General features: G+C 51.3%; 2 protein-coding genes across 8 annotated transcripts in view; one reads left to right on the forward strand and one right to left on the reverse strand.

Annotated features, from left to right (window-relative positions):
* On the forward strand, positions 1-16,973 carry PEF1 (penta-EF-hand domain containing 1). 3 transcript variants are annotated; one of them, XM_082399392.1, is made up of 5 exons: positions 1-97; positions 8,708-9,026; positions 13,454-13,609; positions 14,087-14,230; positions 15,945-16,973. In XM_082399392.1, the coding sequence occupies exons 1-5, from the start codon at positions 74-76 to the stop codon at positions 16,172-16,174; spliced, it is 873 nt and encodes a 290-aa protein (XP_082255518.1). In that variant the 5' UTR covers positions 1-73; the 3' UTR covers positions 16,175-16,973. The 3 variants fall into 3 exon arrangements, with proteins under 3 accessions (XP_082255518.1, XP_082255519.1, XP_082255520.1); XM_082399394.1 differs by having other exon boundaries at positions 59-97; positions 8,708-8,750; XM_082399393.1 differs by lacking the exon at positions 14,087-14,230.
* Positions 16,883-21,492, reverse strand: part of HCRTR1 (hypocretin receptor 1) — a 12,160-nt gene continuing 7,550 nt past the window's right edge. For 4 of the 5 annotated variants that reach the window (XM_082399352.1, XM_082399351.1, XM_082399353.1 and 1 more), the window contains one exon: positions 16,883-20,034. In XM_082399352.1, coding sequence (XP_082255478.1) covers positions 19,844-20,034 — 191 coding nt within the window. In that variant the 3' untranslated portion in view covers positions 16,883-19,843. The remainder of the gene's footprint in view (positions 20,035-21,492) is intronic. The other variant, XR_014246755.1, reaches the window with a different exon arrangement.

Genomic DNA, 21,492 nt, shown 5'->3' on the forward strand with positions numbered 1-21,492 from the left:
CCCCACGCCCAGGAGGAGGCGGGTTTGAGGCGGAAAGTCCCGCCCCACGGCGACGTGAGACGTCAGAGTCGCCATGGCCAGCTACCCGTACGGGCAGGTGAGTGTGTGAGGGGCGGGCGAATCCAAGTGGGTGCCTCGCCAAGTCCAGGTCCGGGATCCCCTGCTTCTCCTTCTCCCCGCCTCCTCCGCGCCTTTCCCACGCTGAGGTTGGTTTCAACGAGGTTTCGCGCAGGAGAGAAGGGAAAAGGGATGGTCGGTCGCGCCTGGCTCACGTCACGCAGGACTGCACGTCTGGGAGGTCGTGTCGCGCCCCCTTTGACGTCGCGCACGGGAAGATTTGGGGTTCTTGGACCCCACAGAGTCAGGCTGGGCTTGGCCTGGGCCCCATACCTTCCCAGGATCCCGCTGGGACCCCAAGCGGGGTCATCAACGCCAACAGAACGTTTAGAGCACTGGTTCTGTCGGTATCTTTTGGGGAGTCGATAAAAATACACCCTGAACGTACTGCATCTGAATGAATAATCAGGAGAACCTGTGGTTTTAGCAGGCTGCACAAACGAGCTTGTTCGACTACTGAGTCCAACACTTCCATTTCACACATAGGAAAAGTGAAACCCAAGGAGACATGGAATTTATTTGAAGTCACCAGGCAGTTAGGCAGCAGAACCCGGAGCTGTCAGCAAATGCCTTTTCCCCACTTGCCAGCCCATCTTGATCCAGGCAAGAACACCACAGCAAGGTGATTCTGTGGCCAGAATCCGTTGTTGGATAACAAGAGCGTTAGAGTAGTGAAGTGCAGTCTGGAGTCAGAGGAAGGTTCACACCTTGGCTCCATCACTTAAATAGTTTTGAGCCATTGAGCCCTTTCTGAGCTGAAGTTTCCTCCTCTGTAAAATAGGGCCAAATAATAGGATCTACTTCATAGAGCTGTTATGAAGAGTAATGAAGTGATGCTTGTAAAGCATTTGGTACTACGAAGAGTGTGACAGGTGTTACCTTTTAGTATTTTGATTTTTACTAGATTCCTTGAAGGCCAGTGCTGGAAGGGCCCTCAGAAGAGTCCCTTCATTTTAGCTCAGAGAGGGCTCCTGAGTTGCCCGAGATCACACTAACTTAGGAGATAAAACCCATGCAGGAAAAATTGGAAAACAAGGTCACATGGGATATTGCTAAGCGCTGGGCTGAGTGTAATCACATATCAGAAGATGCGGCAAGAGCCCTCGTAGGGAGTGCAGCCCTGTACAGTTTTTGCACACAGTATTTGGACATCCGTTATCTCAATCATGAAGGCTCTGTAAACAGGCTAGCAGGGATTATTCCCCCAATTTATAGCTGAGGAATGAGCCCAAAGAGGTTAAGTGGCTTGCCCAAGGTCACACATAGCAAGTGAGGGAGTTCCCGTGCTAGAACTTAGAGTTTCTGTCATTGCATACTTAGCAGAGGTAGGAAGGAGAGAGGCCAGCCTGGGCTGGGGTTAGGAGGAAGTATAACCTAGCAGTGTTTCCCAAGCTCAGTTGCATTTGCTGAGGCTTGTGAAATGTTAATAAGTATTGCTAATAAAGGAGTATTCTGTGGTTAAATAAGTTTGGGAAATACGCTGTTAAATACAGATGGCCTGTTAACCACAGGCCATCTCAGAATTCTTAATTTGTTAATAGACATTGTAAATTTGCCAGAGAGGGATAGCATATGAAGTGTTTCTTAAACTTACTTAACTATGGAACCCCCCCCACCCCCTTTTAAGTCTGGTCATATGTTGGTGACACTGGTATTCTTGAGGAACACAGTTTGGGAAAACATTGCCATAGTACTTTGTTTCTCAGTGGATGGTCTACATTAGAATCACCTAGGAGCTTGTCAAAAAAGCACATTTTGGGGTTCCACCTCAGACCTATTCTGTACCCAGGAAAGGTCCAAGCATCTACATTTTAATAAGCTTTTGGAGACAATTTGTATGCATCCTAGAAGCAGTGACATAGAAATTAAGAGCCTGAACTTCCAGGTTAGACAGAACTGGGCTAGAATCCTAATTCTACTATTTAATAGTTATACACCCTTGGACGCATCATCTAAGGGCTCTGAGCCTCCGTTTCTTCACTTGTAAAGAGGGAGGAATAGTACTTCATAGGGCTGAAAAGAGGATGAAATATGATAAAGCCTGTAGGGAGCTTGGCGCATTGCTGATACCTAGTGTGTGCCAGAGCGTGGTGGCATAGCTCTTGCTGCTGGGATCACTGTTATCATGCCGTGCTGCCTGGGCTTATGCTCAGTGAAATACTGAAAAGGAGCGCAGAGAGGACTGTGTCTCGAGTAGAGGAAGAAATGCTTTTCTCCCATCATACCTTCTTCGTTCCTCCTATCCAGCTCCTGGTTCACAGTGTTCCAAGAAAGGAAGTGGGTTGTCTGAAAACATCCAAAGGCTTAGTCAGTGCTGCCTCCCCTCCACCCAGTACATAGCCCTGGAGGATTCCAGCCTCTTGTTAGGAGTCAAAACTATAATTTTCTGCTGCGTCCTGCCCCAGGGTCCTCAAGCATGGACTGGGTTTTCGAGGAGTAAAACTCAAGTACCCTTTGGTCCTGTGGGGGAGCCAGCCTGATGGATTTCAGTGCTTAAGAGCTTGGTCTCTGAGGCCAGAGAGATTTGGCTTCAAATCCTTGCTCTGCCATTTCCTTGCAGAAATTTCTGCAGAAGTCTGAGGCTCGGTTTCCCCCTTTTTAAAAATGGGGTCATAAGAGTACCTACCTCAAGGGTTACTGCAAAGATTAAATGAGATAATCCACATAAAGTGCTTGATATGGTGTTTTGGCATATAGTAAATACTCCAAGGGGAAGAGTGATACAGACACGTAAATTGTAGAATCTGTGCGATGAGTATTAAATGGGAGTAAGTGTCAGGCTAGCACAGGAGGGACACCTAACTTAGTCTTGAGGGAAGGAAGTCTTCTTAAAGGAGGTGACATTTAAGCCAAAAACCGAATCTCCAGTAGGAGTTAGCTGGGTGAAGAAAGGCATGGTATTCCAGTGGAGGGAGTAGTATTCACAAAGGCCAGGAAGCAAGTAAGAGAGCCCAGTATTTTGGAAGAATTTAAGGAGATCAGTCTAGTTGTAGTGAAGAGGAGGGGGGGAAAGGGTAAAAAATAAGACCAGAAAGGTAAGCAAGGACCAGATCCTAAAGGGCATTATGTGCCTTTTTGAGGAGTGTGGACTTCATCCTGAGAGTTGTCGGGGAGCTCCTGAAGAGTTTTCTCCCATTCGTGCTTTGAGCGGTGACCATGGGGCACTGTCGGGGGGGTTGAAGCAGGAGAGACAAGGCAGGGAGACCAGTTTCAAAGCTGTTGAAGTAATCTAGGTGAGAGAACAGTGACCTGGTGAACATGGAGCTGGGAGGTAGAAGTGAGAAAACTTGGTGCCTAATTGAGGTGACGGAGGAAAGGAAAGAGGAGGTGTCCAGGAGGGCATCAGGGTTTCCCTTCACAGCAGTGGGAACACAGAGGGAGGAATAGATTTGGACGGAAGGTCCAGGAGGTTGTTGGATATGAGGTCTGCAGCTCATGAGAGATGAAGCTGGAGAGAAAGATTCTGGAGTGTCAGCAGAGGTGGTAATTGAAGTCTTGGGACAGTTCTTGGCTCGCTGTTTATTGGCTGCAGATTTCTGGCCTTTAAATATTTTAGGAGGTTCTGCTGGTGAATGCCCAAACCACTCCTTCTGTAGTCTTGTGATTGTTTAACCCCTTAGAATGGGCTCTGACCTCCTCCAGCGGGCTGTGGGGTAGTTCCAGAGCACAGGCTTGTGTTTGCAACACAGCCTTGTGTTTGAAACACAGGCTTGTGTTTCCCCTCAGCACTCAGCATGGACCAAACTTTGACACCTCTGGGCTTCACAAGGATCTTGGGGTAGAAGAATGAGCCCTCAGAGCCAAAAGAAAATGTAGGACTTTCTGAGTGGGTTATTTGGGAGGGGGTGAACTCCCCACCACTTGCAGGAATGTAAACACAGATTCCAGATGGTGCTACAGAGATTCCATCATCGACTGAGAGGTTGGACTGGGAGGTCTTTGGGGTCTCTTACAATACTGTGGCTCTCGAATTGGGTCTAGGTGCAGGGGTGAAAACAGAATAAGATTCTTCTGAGTCTCCCTGGTTTCTGGGCTTGAAGCCTCTGAAAGATTACCTAATCCAACCCTTTCCCCTTCAACCCCTCCCACTGTAGAAATCCATCATATCTGACACATATTTAGGACAGTCTCTGGCACTGGCATGTGGTAGACACTCACTCATTTGTTGTGAACACCCAGAAGAGGGTAGAGTGGTGGAGTCATGCAGACCCTGTTTTGAAGCTTACCAGTTCTAGCTGTGTCATCACAGGCACATGATTAAACTCTGCACCTTAATTTTCTCATCTGTAAAATGGGGATCATAGCACTTACCTCATAGGACTGAGGATCAGTGAGAGCCTTAATAAAATGTTAATTGCCCTTTCCCCCCACCCAAATTTATCAAATGTAGTTTATTTGCAATCAGTAAAGACCTAGGGTTAGTTTTCTGTAATGTTTTGGAAACCATGGTTGCTGAACTCTTCCTGTCTTTTTTTTTTTGGACAGTCTTGTGTTTATCAGCATGAAATGCTCTTGGAAAAACTCTTCAAAGGGTTGGCAAATGGCATGGAGTAGTATAAAAGAACATGGAATCAGGGACTCTGGTTTTCATTTCTGGTTCAGACATTTACTAACAACTCAGTGGCCCTGGGAACCCTCTTCCCCAGCCTGGAATCTCGTGGTTTTACTTTCTTCGTCCTCTGGTGCAAGCTAGAAACCTGAGTCATTCTAAACACTTCCCTTTCCTCACTGCCCCCTCCATCGCTTCTCTAACCTAATTAGTTGCCAAGTCATGTCTAGTCTATCTCTGAAATAGCTTCAGAATCCATCCCGTTCTCTCTGAGTCTGCTGTCTGGTTCAAGCCCTGCCTGTCCAGCACCTGGGCTGCCGCCTCCCCCGCTAGTTCATCCTCCACACCCGCCGCTGCTTAGTTCTTTAAACAAGGCCCGATCACGTTTCTTCCCTGTTGGAAACCCTTCTGTAGCGCTCTGTTTCCTCTGGCATAAAGCTCCAAATCTTTTGAGTGGTATTCATTTGTTCACATTTTTATGGCGGCTTGCCGGTGCCAGACTCTGTGCTGGACCCTGGGCTACCGTGATGAATGAGGCCACTGTCTGCCCCTGGGGAGCTCACTGTTGTGTGACAGAGAGAAACTGCTCTAAGGTGCACCAGCTAACTGAAATGCAGCAGGGCAGGCGATTAGACAAGGAGCATGTAAAGAGCTTGCCTTTCTGAGTTCACTCTGCGTTCTTGCCCCTGCCACCTGCTTTTTAGCCCACTCCCTGACTACTCCATGCTCGCTCATAGGTCTGTGCGTTTGTCTTTCTTCTTCCGTCTGGAATGTCCTTTGCTGCCTTCCTTTTGGAGAATGCCTGTGCATCCTTCAGTGCCAGTTCCACTATTATTCCTGCCTCTTCCAGGAAGCCTTCCTTGACCCACTGCCTACATGTGTTCATTTGATTGCTCGTTTATCATTTGACAAACAGAACCAATTCCCCTGCCCATGCCTTCTTAATAGCATTTAAGTAGATTTTTCTGATGACACTGATCAGATTGTATCATAATTATCTGGAGCTCCTCAAGGCCAGGCCCTGTTTAGTTTCGTGCCCCCTGGCCTAGCACAGAGCCTAACACAACATTGTTGCTCTGTAAATGCTTGCTGAATGAATGAAGTCTTTTAACAGTTGTGCACCTCAGTTTCTTCATCTGAAAATAGGCCTACTAATACCTTCCTTTTTTCTGTTAGAGGATTGTTGGCAGAATTTTACCAGTAGCATTTGTGTGTATGTGAAAGTGCTTTGTAAACTACACGTAAGGGCTTTAATGCAGGGCAGAAAGGAAAGGGTTTAGTTGCGGCCAGGCTGCACCAGACCCCTGGATTGTGATAGGACCAAGATCAGAAGACCGGCCGGCAGCACTAGCTTGGTTGTCGTGGGGTCGTTTCTTGGGAGAAGGGCTGTGCCTCAGGTGTCCTAAGCCAGGAACAGTTGATGGGTTTGCTCACACGACTTCTTGTGGAGCAGCAACTTCCTGGCTTGGTGTCCAGCCTGTTCTTCGGGTGTGCCCAGACTCTGCGGAGTCCCCATCCCCTTTTCTACCCTACACTGGAATCCTGTGCCCTATTGCTTAAGGAAAGAGCACCGTGGCAGTAGGTGGTGGGAGTCAGTGGACTGGGGTGTGGACGGGGAGTGATCTGCCTCTGCCTTAAGCTCACAGCGTTTCTTAAGCCAGTCTCTTCCCCTCACCTGGCCTTAATTTCCCATCTGTAAACTGAAGGGGTTAGGTTGAAGAGGTCTTCTGGGCACCTCTCCCATCACACCTCTCCAGCTCCCTTGGGAATCTTTATTATTCTTTAAGTCCTAACCCAAATGCTGCTTTCTTCTGGAAACCCTCCCCGATTTCACTCTCCTTTGTGGTCCCATGGCACATGGCTTATGTGTCCATTTTAAACACCTGTTTCCTTATGCTGTTTTGTTAAATGTTACAGAGTGTGTTTCAGTGCCTCTCCTATTAATTGAGCTCCTTCGAACATTTCACTCTCCTTCATACACACCCCCCGCCCCAAGAGTTTACCTGGCCCAGGGCTTTGCTGATAGTAATAATAATAATTAATATAACAGTAGAGCTATGATTTATGCCGGACGCTGTTGTAAGAACTGTTTCTTGTATTAATGGTTTTCAGAGTGCCTTTTGAATCACTGGTGGGGGTTCTGCAGGGCTCACTCACAGCCTAGCAAGGGAGAGGCCTACGTGGTCAGGGCTCTGGGACCCCCACCTCCAACCAGAGCAACTTTCTCTTGTCAGTTTTTAAATATTTTTATTCATCAAAAGGTTCTTTAGGGAATTCCCTGGTGGGCCAGTGGTTAGGATTCGGCGCTTTCACTGCCGTAGCCCGGGTTCAGTCCCTGGTTGGGGAACTAACATCCTGCAAGCCGCGTGGCCAAAAAAAAAAAGGGTGGGGTGTGGTGGGGTTCTTTAGCTAAAAATTTAACTAACAAAATTCTGCTGTATACATTTCTTGTAATCTGCAGAACAATTCAATGAGGAAGGGATTATTATATTTTGCTTGTGAGGAAACAGGCTTAGAGAGATTAAGCCACTGACCCATGGTCATGAGCTCAGCTGATGAGAGCAGAGTTTTGAATTGAGATTTGCCTGTGACTTCATTATCTGTGAAGGAGTCTTGCTACGAGCTGTGGCAGCTTCCAGGGCAGAAGAGTGTCCACGATGCTGAGTGGGGAAGGTGGAAGGGCATGCTTCCTGCCCTCCCTCAAGAAGCCTCTCCTCCCCAAGCAAGCAGACTCTCTTGAGATGAAGTGTGACTTTGGCCTTAGCCTTGAGGGTAACTGTCCTGGAAGCTATCAAACGCAATTAAAAGAGAAAATCCAGGCTTGTACTGGCTAGGCCACTGGTGTGCCTTACGGGTTGATCTAAAACGTGTCCAGATGGTACCATCCTCACGATGCTCGGAGCCGAGCGCAGTTGCTCTTTATGCCCTTGAGCTCAGCCTGTCTGCAGATGTGTTGAGGCTGTGCTCCACTAGGCCATTTAGGGAGATGGAGCCGAACACTCTGAGCCTCAGGGATCCCTGGCTAGTGGCGTGGGGACAGGGACAAGAGAGGGAGGAGTGCTCCCATGTATGCTCTACTGTTTACATGGCCTGCGCTTAGCAGCCAGGAGACCTGGACTCTGGCCCCAGCCCCTCCACACGGTTGTTGTGTGATTTTTCTGGACTTGAGTTTCCTCCTCCATAGAAGAGTGCTACTATTAATAGTTACTGTGTATTGAGTGCTTACTTTGTGCTAGGGCCTGTGTCAGAGCCCTTCACGTGACCGACCTCATTTCATTCACATACTAACCTGGAGGTAGGCAGGCACTCTTAGAGCCAAGGATATTGAGGCTTAGAGAGGGTAAGTCATTAGACCAGTTAGTAAGTGGCAGACCGCAAGCTTGAACTGGTCTTTTTCTCTCTTAACCATGGGCCTATATTGCCTTAGGAATAGGGTCTTGCCTACCTGTCTCACAGGGCCATGAATGAGGCTGGGGAAATGGTTTTGCATCATGAGCTAGAGTAGGGTAAGGAAGACATGCTGTGGATGAATCCATGCTATAGATACATCATTTGTGACTGAAGAGGGTCAGGGGCATGGGCTGGAGATCACATTTGCACTGTGAATTCTGCGGATAGAGATGGGGGTACCACAGGGTGTGGATTTGGAATTCAGTTTGATTAATTTGCCCGCTCATTCATACAATAAATATTTATTGAGCATCTGTTCTGCACTGGGGTCTGGGGATAAAGGGATAAAGTGGCAAACCAGACATGATCCCAGCCCTTGTGGAGCCCCTTGGTGTGCAGGGAAGGGCAGCCAGGAGGGCAGGTATCCAGCCCTACCTCTGCAGGTCAGTGGCAGTGTGACCTTGGGTAAGTTGTATCTCCTCCAGAAGCCTCAGGTTCCCCATCTGAGCAATGGGGTCATGATTCCAGTCCAGTTCAGCCCATAGGATCAGTTGAAAGAAAGGCAGTGGCAGTGCCTTATAACTGTAAAGTGCCATACTGTGGCTAGTTTCTGGCCCTGTCATTCTGACTGATATCTTGCTCTTCTTGCAGGGCTGCCCAGGAGCTGGAGGACAAGCACCCGGAGCCCCTCCGGGTAGCTACTACCCCGGACTCCCCCATGCTGGAGGGCAGTATGCTAGCGGGGTAACCCCTGGTGGCGGATATGGAGGAAGTCCTGCCCCTGGAGGGCCTTATGGACCACCAGCTGGTGGAGGGCCCTATGCACACCCCAACCCTGGGGGGCTCCCTTCTGGAACTCCGGGAGGACCATATGGTGGCGCGGCCCCAGGGGGCCCCTATGGACCACCACCTCCAAATTCCTATGGTGCCCAGCATCCCGGGCCTTATGGACAGGGAACACCTCCTCCAGGTAAGTAGGGATCTTGGACTCCAGGTGCCTCTGACCTTGTTCTGAGTTATCCAGGGCCCTTCCTTGCCCTCCTTGTGGATGTGCAGGCAGCCTGGTCTCCGGCACCTTAGCATCTTGTCTCTAGCTTAGCTTGCATTAGCAGAATGAGAAGTCTGTTAATTAGCTTTGCTGTGGTAACAACAACTCCTAAGTCTCTGGCTCACAATGGCAAATGTTTATTTCTGTTCCTTGCTCACACTTATTTACTCTTGGTTACATGTCGGCAGCTGCAGGCTTGGCTGCTGAGGTTCTGCTCCACGTGTCTTTTCTTTCCAGGATCCAGGCTGGAGGAGCAGCCCCTATTTGGGATATACTGTTTTTGTGGCAGACAAAAAGAGCAGGAGAGCTAGCAGGAACGCACGATGCCTCCTAAAGCTTCTGCTTTGAAGTACATTATATCTCTTCCACTCACGTTTATTGGCCAAACCACATCCTCTGGTCAAGCCTGACGTCAGTAGGATGGGAATGGATACTCCTCTCACTGGAGGGGCTCTGCAGGCCACCAGGCAGTGGAGAGGATGTACCATGCTCTTGCAGGGAAGCAGGGGAGGGAGTAGATAAGCAAATGATTGGAGATAATGCTATAGTCTACTGTGGGGAGAAACCCCATTTCTGTATAAGAGAGACTGACTACTGTATGTAGAAAGGTAAGATAGTATAGTTGTTGAAAGCTTGGGCTTTTGAGATCAGATCACTTACTGACCTGACCAAATTACTTCATCTCTTTAAGCCTCAGTGTCCACATCTGTAAAATGTGTAAATGTCACTACCTCACAAGATTGTTAATAAAGATTAAATGAGAAGTTGCAGGTAAACACTGGGCACAGTGTATGGCAAATGGGAGGGGCTTAGTAAACAGTGTTCTGTGAGAGGACTCGTTCTGGAGCATTCTCAGCAACGAGGTATTTGGCATTTAATGTGATAGCAGATGTGGCAAGGGCTGTACCACTGAAAGATGCCGAGGCAGTCAGGAGAGTGATGGGATGAGATAGGGGAAGGATAAAGAGCAGAGACAGTAAAGCTGAGGTACTGGACAAATGGGGGCTGGGGAGGGGGCTTGGCAACTCAGTGGAGGCAGAGAATCTTAGGTGGGGCTTCAAGCTCAGTGAACATTTCTGAATGATTTCAGACAGGGGGTTGGGGAAGGTGAGCTCCCAGACCCCTGTGTCCTCCCAAGCTCATTCAGTCAGCCTCTTCGCAATGCTTGTTCCCAGGAGACCACACCAGCAGCGAGGCAGCCTGGAACCACTCTGGTGCACCTGAAGGGCCTCCAGGGAATGGTACTGCTGGGAAGCTGCAGCATCTTAGCATACACTCCCAGCAGGTGGCCGAGGGAGAGGCTCAGACCTTGGGGGTTCTAAACACTGAGCCAGTGGCATTTATCTTGTCAGAGCCGGAGCTGCTGGCTGTTTGCTTTCAGCTCAGAAGCTTCCTGGTGGATTTCCTCCTCCTTTTAAAATTTTGTTTCCGAGCCTACATGAGGTCACTGCAGGGAAAGAAACCCCTGGCTGTGAGGCTTATCCCTGCAGGGCCTGAGGCCAGAGATAATGGGGCTGCAGCGGAGAGGAGAAATGTGCTTCAGACTCTTAACTGCTCACCCTCTGCAGCTTCCTCTCTCCTCTCCAGTGCGGCCCGTGAGCCCCTGGAGCAGTGCTTCTTTTTTCTTTTTTTAAATATTTATTTATTTATTTATTTGGCTGCGCGGAGTCTTAGTCGCGGCACAGGGGATCTTCGTCGCAGCGTGCAGGATCTTTTTTTTCAGTTGTGGCATGCGTGCGGGATCTAGTTCCCTGACCAGGGATCGAACCCGGGCCCCCTGCATTGGGAGCGCGGAGTCTTAGCCACTGGACCACCAGGGAAGTCCCTGGAGCAGTGCTTCTTAAAGTATGATCCGTATATCACCTGCAGTGGAGTCACCTGGAGGCCCCACCTTAACCCCGCTGAATACAGGGTCTAAATGTTGAACACCACGCTCTGCAAGAGAGGTTTGACCCTTAAAGGTGCCTCATTACCCACAGGGAAGATCCTAAGGGCACTCGACTCCCAACGGGCCTTTCCAGACCCTCTCTCTCCCATCAACCCCAGACCCCTTGGAGTACTCTGAACACACTCTGTGCCTTTGCCACATGCTTTTTCTTTTCCCCATCGTAACTCTTAATCATCCTTTCAGACCCAGTTTAAATAGGCCTTCCTCCACGAAAATGTGACTGCACACATTCCAGGCCCTTTGTGAAAACTTTACTTTGCTGTTATCTCATTTAATCATCACAGCAACCCTGGGAAGTAGGTCCATTTTAGAAATGGGGGAATCAGTATTCAGAGAGTGAAACAATTCCTCTAAGCCACACAGGTTAGTAAGGATCTTTGCTCTCTTCGCTTCCAGAGCCTGAGCTGTTCTATGCTGACTGCGCAGACCACATGTTACAGAGACTCTCCTGCCTCTGGCTGTGACCTCCTCTCCCCCATGGCACAGCAGCTCTTTTAGGAAAGAGGGTGGGGCCTGTCTGGATTTCCCATCCGAGGAAGTCAGACTAGTCCCTCAGTCAGGCAAACCTTTATCCTTCTGGCCTTACTTTGGGGACTGGGCAGTGGTTTCTGTGCTGTCTCTGATACTGCCTTGTGTGAAGGCGCCCTCAGTCAACTCAGCAGGTTTACCAATACTGTGTAACTCTGGCTTTTTCCCAAGACAGTCTTCTGTGCTTCTCTGCTTTCACCTGCCACCTTCTCCCCTCACCCCCAGCCCACCCTGCATGTCTTTCCAAATGAATGATCCTTTCTTCTGACATACACACAAAGCTCCCAGACACACAAAGCTGTTTGAACCATGACAGCAACACTAATAATCAGCAGTTATATAGTGCTTGGATGGTGCCAGGTGTTGATCTAAGGGTTTTCATGTATTAATTATATCTTCATAATAATAACCTTATGGAGTAGATGCTATTGTGCTTATCATTTCACAGATAAGAAAACTGTAACACAGAGAACTTCAATAACTTAACCAAGGCCGCACATGGGAGAGCTGGGACTTGAACCAGGAGGCCAATTCTAGCATGAATTGAGCACCTCCCCTTTCTGTGTCCAGCTCTGTGCTAGCCCGTGGGGATTCAGAGATGAGTTAGGCTGGGATCTTGCCCACAAGTTGCTCCAAGTGTAACCTGGAAAGAGTAGGAAAAAACATGTACACTGGAGTGATCAGGGCCATAGAGAGGAGTACAAAGGAGAGAGGAAGGAGGCCTGTCCAGGGATGGAAGAAGAGGAAAGGCTTTATAGAAGGAGCAGCATTTTATTTGGGTTTTGAAGGGTGGGTGGGAAATGGATGCAAAGAGATGAGGGAGAAGAGGGTATGAGACAGAGAGAACTTGGTGAGGTGAGTAAAGGCTTCCTAGGGACCTGTGAAGGTCTGGGTAGGACCAAGTGTCTTACTTACTGCATCTAGGCTGGAACAGGCAGAGGGGGACAGAGTAGGGATAGAGTGACAGGTAGATGGGGGTAGACCACATTGTGGGGAAACTGGAATGCTGGACTTTATTTTGTAGACAGTGGGGAGCCTTTGAAGAGTTCTGAGTTGAGGTGGGGGGAAATTGGTGAGAACAGAGTGGAATTTTACAAAGATTACTCGGCAACAAGTGCTAAATGGTGGAGAGTCGCTGTCGTGAGGATTTGGTTAGGATTTTGGGTTTGTTCCACAGTCAGGTGAGAGGTGTCTGAATCGGGGCAGGTGTAGTAGGAACAGGGAGGAGTTGATACCTGTGTATGGAACTGGCAGCTCTTTGGATGTGTGGGGTGAGGAGGTGTCAGAGATGTCCGCAGGGAGGTTTGGAGATGGGGACAGGCATCGGAGGTGATGGGGAGGGAAGAGACATGGAGCTCTGTGGCCACCCACGTTCTGGTAGCTCTTGATAGAATATGCCAGCTCTCCTGGTGGCAGAGATGGACCAGACCTGGTTCCCACCCCAGCGAGCTCCCTGCTGCCTGACTCTCAAAATGCTTGTCTCTGGGCTGTGCGTGTTAGGTGCTCAGCAAACATTTTTGGGGAAGAGATGATCCCCCTTTTCAGAGAATTCTTAATCTGCCGGACAAGTCCCTGTTCCTTAGAAACTTAAAAATCAAATAGAGAAGTGGCTGGAGCACTGTAGGAAAAACCTGAAGGATTTGTGGAGTAGAAATCAACCGCAAATACTCGTGAGTTTACACAGAAGGTCCTCTTCCATTAGAGTAAGGATGTTGTCTTGATGGAAGACAGGGAGTGGGTAGGCAGATTTGTGAGACTTTTGAGGTAGGGAAAACCTGTAGCTGGGGGGCACTGAGGCTGACCTTCCCAGCATTTCTGTGGATTGGTCTTGAGACCTGCGTCTGACTCCCCTGGTGGGCACCCGTTCCTGCAGGTGGTGCCCCTCCCGGTGTGGATCCCGAGGCTTACTCCTGGTTCCAGTCAGTGGACTCCGATCACAGTGGCTGTATCTCCATCAAGGAGCTGAAGCAGGCCCTGGTCAACTCCAACTGGTCCTCATTCAACGACGAGACATGCCTCATGATGATAAGTGAGTCCTAGCCCTTCCTCACGGGCTCCGGCTGGGGCAGAGCCACCTCCTGTCTGACGGTAGGTGGGTGGGAGGCCATTCTGAGGAGAAATCTTTTGGCCAGGGAGGATTTCTGGCAGGAAACTGGGTTCAAGGTGAGATTCCTTAGAGAGCTCTTTTCCTTAGATCTTTTCTCAAGTTCTAGACCTTGCTGAATCATAGGCCAGCTCAGTTTCTCAATCTGCAGAATGGGACTCCCTGTCCTGGTGGGAGATGGCAGGGAGGGGGTCAGCTGCCAAGCCTGCGGAGAAGATGCAGTTCTGGCAGGGGTGGAGGCTGGTATGGTACTTGATGAGGGTGCATCTTGGGTACTGGCATCTGGGCCTCAGGCCTGTGGTTCTGTGGAGCGTCCTACTCCAGCCTGGGGAGAAGGGAGCCTCAGTGGTATCTGAGGACCCTTGGCCTAGTCTTGAAGCCTTCTTTCCCTCCCCGCCCAAGACATGTTTGACAAGACCAAGTCAGGCCGCATTGATGTCTACGGTTTCTCAGCCCTGTGGAAGTTCATCCAGCAGTGGAAGAACCTCTTCCAGCAGTATGACCGGGACCGCTCGGGCTCCATTAGCTACACAGAGCTGCAGCAAGGTGAGGGCCTGGCAGGGACTCAGCGGACAGGCACAGCCGGATGTTTCTCTTTACTCTCTAAGACAGAGCAAGGGGTTCTCTCTAGCCTCTGGCTACCACGTGTCCAACTGCACTGCAAAACGCTGCCCTCAGCACAGGCCCTCTCCCCACCTCTTCTGTGACCTGGCTGGGCCGTGAGCCCAGTCCAGGGCAGGGAAACGATCAGGGCTGGACTCTCTGGCGATGGGATTCCTGGCAGCACCAGGTGAGACAGGCCCAGCTGGCAGGGAGCCTTGGGGATGGAAACTCAGCAGCCCAGGGCACTTTGAGACTGGGACATGTGGCTCGTGTGGCTCTTTCCTCTCTAGTTTCTAGCATGCAGAATGGAAAGAGCCCTGTAGAGGGGCTCAGAAAGGTGGCTTCTGTTTCTAGCCCTGCTAGAAGGCAATTTCATTCCCAGCTTTGGGACCCGGACCACTCTAAAAGTTGCAGTTGGCTAAGATGACCTGAGGCCACAGCTCCAGGTCTGGTTCCAATTCTGACTCCAGAGGATGGTTGGTTAGTGTGGGGATGAGAACTGGACAGGGAGCTTTGCCACCTGAGAGGGAGAAAGGGCTCCCCAGAGAACCCAGCCCCTCGCCCTGGCCGTGGATTTCAATCAGACTAAGGAGCCTGGGGGCGGGAGCGGGGGGAGGGGGAGCTCCCTAGTGGAAGGGAAAGGAGGTGACCTGTTCTGAGCACCTACTCTGTTGTCAGGTAATGGTCCGGTGATGGATATTTGTAAGGGTGATATTATCACAGGAAAGCTAATATTTATTGAATGCTTGCTATGGGCCAGGTACCGTAATAAGCTTTTTTCATATATTACATCATTCTTTCTCCCCATGTGATAGGTACTGTTTCTTATTCCCCATCCTTAGATGAAGGATCTCTTATTATTACCCTTTTACAGGTGAGAAAACTGAGGCTTAGTCTAGGTGACTTGCCCAAGGGCCACATAGCAAAAGGGGAGCTGAGACTTTAGCCTGAGCTGGTAGATTATACAGAGAGGAAGAAGGAAGCATCCCAGGTGGAGGGACAGGAGGAGGAGCAGCATGGAGGCTGTGACCTTGGAGCTGCCCAGCAACCTCGCCTGGGGAGATGGTGATGATTTTATTACTTTTAGCAAATAACACTTACTGGGTGCTTATTATGTGCCAGGCACTACACCAAATCCTTTGCATGATCACCTCCTTTAATCCTTACTAGAACCTACAAGGTAAGTATTATCCCGATTTTAGAGATGATAAGACAGGGATTAGCAAGGGTTAATAAGCAACTTGCAGAGGGGCTGCCTCGACTCCAGAGCAGGCCCTCATAGCCTCATGCTGAGCCGCCTCTGATGTGTGTCCGCTCGGGGCAGGGTGACCCGAGGGGGCTCAGGCTTCTGTCTGTTATAGAGATGAGTCAGAGATGGGCGTGGACAGACTGGTGTCATTCTGGGACCCTGCGGGCCCCTAACTGAACAGACAACAGAGATTTTGAGAAAGAGGGATGGGGGCCTTCCAGCTCAGGGGAGCATCCAGAGCCCCTGTTGTGCTCCTGCCATTTTGGACAGCCCCTCGGGACATCTGTCCTGTTTCTGCTTTGGTGCCAGTCCCCCCGAAGTTCCTGAGGTGCTGTACTCCGTGGAGCTGGTTGATGGCGGTGCTCACGGCAGGTTTTTGTGTCTGCTCTTTGTGCCCCTCCTCTCCAGCTCTGTCCCAGATGGGCTACAATCTGAGCCCCCAGTTCACCCAGCTCCTGGTCTCCCGCTACTGCCCCCGCTCCGCCAGTCCTGCCATGCAGCTAGATCGCTTCATCCAGGTGTGCACCCAGCTGCAGGTGCTGACCGAGGCCTTCCGGGAGAAGGACACAGCTGTGCAGGGCAACATTCGGCTCAGCTTCGAGGACTTCGTCACCATGACAGCTTCTCGGTTGCTATGACCAGCCCATCTGTAAAGTGGGGAGTGCACCAAGGGACTTTTCCTGGCTCCTAGGGTGGGAGAAGCATGTGGGCCACTCTTCATTTCCTGCCCTTCCTAGAAAAAGAATTCTCCCTTGCCTGATTCAGCATTGTTCCCAAAGAGGGCTGGGAGTCTGCGTCATAGCCACCAAGTAGTGGGGACCTGGGCTGAGGCCACACAGGTAGGGGCCTGACCTAGGAGAGGACTGGAAATTGAATGTCCTTTTACATCCCTGAGTATTTAAACGGCACAGCCTTGCGCCAGGTGCAAGAGATGCTGGTCATTGCAACGGGGTTAGTGTCCAGTCAGCTGACTCCAGCCTCTAGCTTTTCCTTCTGTGCCCTGACGCCAGTGGTAAGTGTTCATCAGCCTCTTACCATTAGCACCTGCGTTCCCTCACCCATGCTGTCTTGTCAGATGAACCCAGTTTCTCCAAAATGGAATCTGACCAGGGTGAGAGATTTGCCCATGGGACCAGTGGCTTGGATTCCACCCGCCACAAGTCCGTGTGTGTTGACTTCTAGCTGCCTGCTCAGGGAGCTTGGGCAGTCTGCTCTCTGAGCATCTTTGGCCAGGCTACCCCTCTGCAGCTTGGACCCCTCATACTTGCCTGCCATCCTCTGCTTGGCTTCAGTCCCCAGGGGACAAGTTGCTACCTCCCACTGCCAATGCTTTTTTTTTGTGTGTGTGTGGTTTTTTTCATTTGGGGCCAAAAGTTTGGTGCAACTGTAAGCTTCAATACAAGAATAAAACTCTGGAGTTCCACATTTTCCACCACACCTTCCCAGTTACAGGTTCATATGCTTATCCATTCAGTCACTCATTTATTCTTTCATTCAACGAATATTTAAGTACATAGTATATACCACGCCGTGCAGAAAGAAACAGCTCAGGGGGACATGCCTCCACAGGGCTGCTCTCACTGGGGTGAAGTTAAGTGTAACTTAACTTCAGGTTAAGTCTAACCTTGCCAGGTTCAGTCCAAGAAGCTGACCGTGTGTTTTACAACAGTTTTAGGGCTGGCGTTCTGGGCTAGAAGCAGCCACCCCAGACTTTTCACAGCCTGGCCTTTTTATTATCTCAAACCCTAGTTTTAATCTTCCAGACAAACTGCATTTATGAAGTCATAACTTTCTCCCCATTTTTATTAAGCGCAGACCTCTGTACTTGCCAGCTGGATCTTCAGATCAGCTTGATAATCAGTCTATACCAAATGTCTACAGTGATCTGACAAAATTTCAATCAGAAGCCAAGACACCAGACGTTTTGGTTTGATTGGGGGACCTTATGATGGGTAATGGTGAGCTAATCCTTTCATTTTGGGGGGATGAAGATAAGAAAACAGGCTCTCCTCCCTGCTTGGTTGGGGAAGCAGCTCAGTGAGGCCTGGCAGGTATGTCAGGCTTAGCCAGTTCAGCCTCGGTTCTCCTCTGGGCTGCTGTCATGCTAGGATCCTAGAGTTAGGTGGAATCCAGTTCCCAGAGGCCAGGCCCCATGCAGAGCTAGAACCCCCTCCATTACCCCACTTTGAGTCTGGTCTCTGCTTGCCAACCTCCAATGACAACTCAGTGCCTTTCCAGGCAGCCCATTTCCTCCTAGACTAGGAGGACTTCTTCCTGATGTGGATTCCAAATCCCACCACCTTGAAAACACTACCCATTGGCTATGGTTTTCTCTCTTGGGCCACCCAGAACATATTTCACCCCTTTCTGCATGCCAGTCCTCTAGATATCTGGAACCTGCCACCGCATTCCCCCAGGTCCTCCCTTCCCTAGGCCAGATAGTCCCGGGCTCTCCAGAAGCTGTTCACTGAGCTTCATTCCATGGCATCCTGGTCACCTCAGTTCATCTGAGTCCCCCAAAATGGAGGCCCGAGGCCCACCATGGTGCTGGGTTCAACCCACAGAGAATAGAACTGCAGCCATTAGGGGAAGCTTCTGTTGTTTCTTTGCTCCCACTGAGCCAAGTGTTTACTGAAACCTGTGTCTAGAACAGTGTCGATCATACTCTGTCACCTTTGTGATCAGCTGGGGCTGAGGAGCCCAGGACCTGGGTTCTTCCTTGTGGGCATGGTTGGTTCTGGGCTTGGGGGTCAGCCCTCACACCTCATTCCACACACTGCCCCTCCAAGCCTGGCTACAAACTTGACAAACAGCTTTGGATCCTAAGGCTAGCGGGAGGGGAGTGGAGAATGGGCGGGACACCCTGTACCCTCTGGCAACAGCTGCACATCTGTGGCAATGTTCACGTGAGCTGGGCTGGCGAGTCATCTGGAGAGCAGGAGGATGTGCTCAGACCACTCCCTCCACCTGCTCTGCCTACGAGGAGGGGTGCTAAAGCATTCCTGGGCTGGGCCCCTGGCAGGAGCCGCGGTTTGCCCCACTTCTTGACGGGTGAGGTCATTAATCAGGTTAAGCAGACCCAGCGGTGCGCATGGCCGAGCTGGCCTCTGCCAGATGTCTCCCGCTCCTCTCAGCAGAGAGTCCTTCAGACTGCTTCCCACCTCCTGCTCTGGCAGCAAGGATCAGGGCCTCTGGCAGCCCTCTAATCATCTTGGTGGCAGATGGAGCACGTCTAGCCCAGTCTCTGGCTTTCTCTTTTAAATCTGTGAGTTCATAGAAAATAAATGCAAGCCCTGATTTCCAAGAAGGTGAATATAACAGTAAATCGGTCTGTTAACCCCGCTGTCTGCCCACCCTACCCCCCTTACCTTCCATAGACTGCTGGGCTCGTGAGCAGACAGATGTGGCCAGGATTGAGATCGTGGCATCAGAGGATCGGAGCCACGTGAGCGGGCAGGAGCACGTGTGCTCTGAGGCCTGCCCAGGAGCCATCTGGGATCCCGTGTGTTAGGGGACGAGAGGTGGGAGGGGTCAGCAGATAGCAGCATTCCAGCACTGCCTTGTCTTCTCCCCTCCCCCAGCCTCCCCACCTTCTCACTCCTAACCCAAGAAGCACAGATTTTGTGCAATGACAAGGAAAGGGAACATTCAGTGCCAGGCTTTTAATTACAGTTGCTTCAGGCTGCTGGCCTCCATACCAAACGGCCTCATGGAGAGTGTCCTATCACTGCACGACCGATGGGGTGCAGTCTGTGGTGTGTGCACTTGGCACCTGGTGAGGGTGGGGCTCTGTTCCCACTGGGGAAGGGCTGGGCTCAGATTAGTTCACATGGGCCTCAAGGAGCGCTGCCCAGTTTAGCCTGGGCTTTAGAGCCCCTGGACCAGATGGAAATGCCTGCTGGGACCCTTATAGCAGACTCCAGGGAAGACCTATGATTGGGTAGGAGAGGGGTCTTTGGGAGGAGGGCCAAGCTCTGGAAGGATGATGGTGATGGATGGTACTGTGTGGTATAGCCAAGTGGGAGGAACACAACGTTAATCTTGTCCATAACACTTTACAGTTTACAGAGAGCTTTCCACCTTCTTGAGCGTGCTTAATCCTCACATCAATCCACTTAGGGGACGCAGCTCAGAGAAGGGAAGTGACACTGCCCAGAGTTAAACAGAAAACGAGGCGAGGAGCCCCGGCCTCGCACTGCAACCAGCAATCTTTCCACGAGGAGTGGGGGCAGGTCCCCCAGTAGTCAGAGGAGCAGCCCAGGCAGGGGATAGGTTGCACCCCCTTTTGCCACCAGGATGGCCCTCGCTCAGGGCAGCACCGTGGTGACACTGGTGAGCACCACGTGCTCCGAGACTCTGGAGACAGAGCACCGGCTCTGCAAGGACAAGGACTTGTGGCTGGCAGAGGAGCGAGGGCTGGGGGCCTTCAGAGAGCCGCAGGGACCCAGGCCAGGCAGGCAGCAGGAGAAGGCGGCCTTAAACTGCTCCCGGAATTTGCCTTGGTTGAGAGACAGAAGACACAGCCATAAGGAGACAGAAGTGGCAGGAAGGGGCCTTGGGCCCAGGGACACCCACGCAGCTCCAGCCAAGCTGCCTGTGAGGGGGTGGGAGGGAAGGGAAGAGCTGGGCAGGAGAGAGCCCCAAGGCGACCTCGTCACTGCCAGGGAGAGTGAGGACAGAGGCCCTGGAGCAGGTTCCCAAGGAGAAATGCGATTTTCATCTGATTCCTTGACTGCGCTCTGGCTCTGAGCCTGGCTGAAAACGTTTTGTCTGGCTCAGGGAGCTCAGGTCACCTCTGCCCTCGTTGGCGGGTAGGTGGAGGGGCTCAGGACTCACCATCTGTGGCTAGGCTTTCCCCATCTCTGCCCCATGGTGATGAAAATGACAGTGGCAGCAGTCCTTGCACAAGGCACTGCGCCAGGCGCCTGAGTTTGTCGCCCAGCTCACCCCATCACCCTGAAGGCCTGGCTGGAGTCCTTTAACCTCACTCCACAGAGGCACACAGAGGTGCAGTGGCTTGCCCAAGGTCACCAGCCAGAATTTGGGCCCCGTTCTCATTCCAGAGCCTTTGCTTAAAGGGTAGGGGACAGCGGGGAAGGAGGGACCACCACAGCCACCTGTACAGTCAGAGGACACCAGGCAACAGATTGTGCTGGAATTGAACAACTGTGTTTCAATCACCCCACAAGCCTGGCCAGTGCCCAGCAGAGGGCCGAGCACACAGTAGGCGCTCAGTAAATGTAGACCAAACGAAGGCATGCACGTCAGGAAGTCTGCCTGATGTGTCCTCTGCCGCTTGCTCATCTCTTCTGTTCTCTCCTCTGAGCTGGAAACCACCCGGCTAGCCTTTGTTGAGTAATTCTTTGGTCTCAGTGAGGGTTACAGCATTGACCCCAGCCCCTTCTTTAACCTTTCAACCTTTTCTCAAAGACTGTCCAGGCTTGAGCAGTCATCTGGTGAGTTCTCTAGGCCTGGTCCGAGTCAGAGGTCTGGTGAGTCACACTCTGCTGGGCCCAGGCGGGGGCCCGGGGTGGGGCCTTTCCACCCTGAGACCAGGAGGTAGTGGAAGGGGGTGGGGGCTATGGGACAGCGGAGAGAGGAGGCCTGGGCTGGGGGACAGGGGACCAGGGATGCCTGGACTTGCAGGGGGGAGAGTGGGAGGGCTGGTGCTGGAGGCAGGTGGATTCAGGGGTAGCCCCCCCCGCAAATTCGGGCCACTCTGCCAGTATGTGTCTAGCTGGGCATGGGGAAGCTGTTTCCTGGCCCTGGGCTGCCTCGCTGGTGGCCCTCCCTTCCCCCTGATGCCTCGATTATGCAGTCATCTTCTCAGGCAGGGGCTCCATCTGGAGCCTGTGTTGACCAGACTGGCCGATTGGCAGTCCTGCAGTGCATGCATCAAGCAGGGGTGGAGGTGAGCTGGCCCAGCCCCTGCGCTCCCACCCACTCAGTGGTCTGC

This window comes from Balaenoptera borealis (assembly GCF_965194805.1).
Source record: "Balaenoptera borealis genome assembly, chromosome: 1".
Classification (NCBI taxonomy): Eukaryota; Metazoa; Chordata; class Mammalia; order Artiodactyla; family Balaenopteridae; genus Balaenoptera; species Balaenoptera borealis.

What these genes read in the sequence shown, in the direction of transcription:
- PEF1 (XM_082399392.1), top strand. Translation starts at nt 74, where the DNA reads ATGGCCAGCTACCCGTACGGGCAG. An exon ending in ACAGGGAACACCTCCTCCAG is followed by an intron (nt 9,027 to 13,453) that starts GTAAGTAGGGAT and finishes CCGTTCCTGCAG; the next exon opens with GTGGTGCCCCTCCCGGTGTG. An exon ending in GACATGCCTCATGATGATAA is followed by an intron (nt 13,610 to 14,086) that starts GTGAGTCCTAGC and finishes TCCCCGCCCAAG; the next exon opens with ACATGTTTGACAAGACCAAG.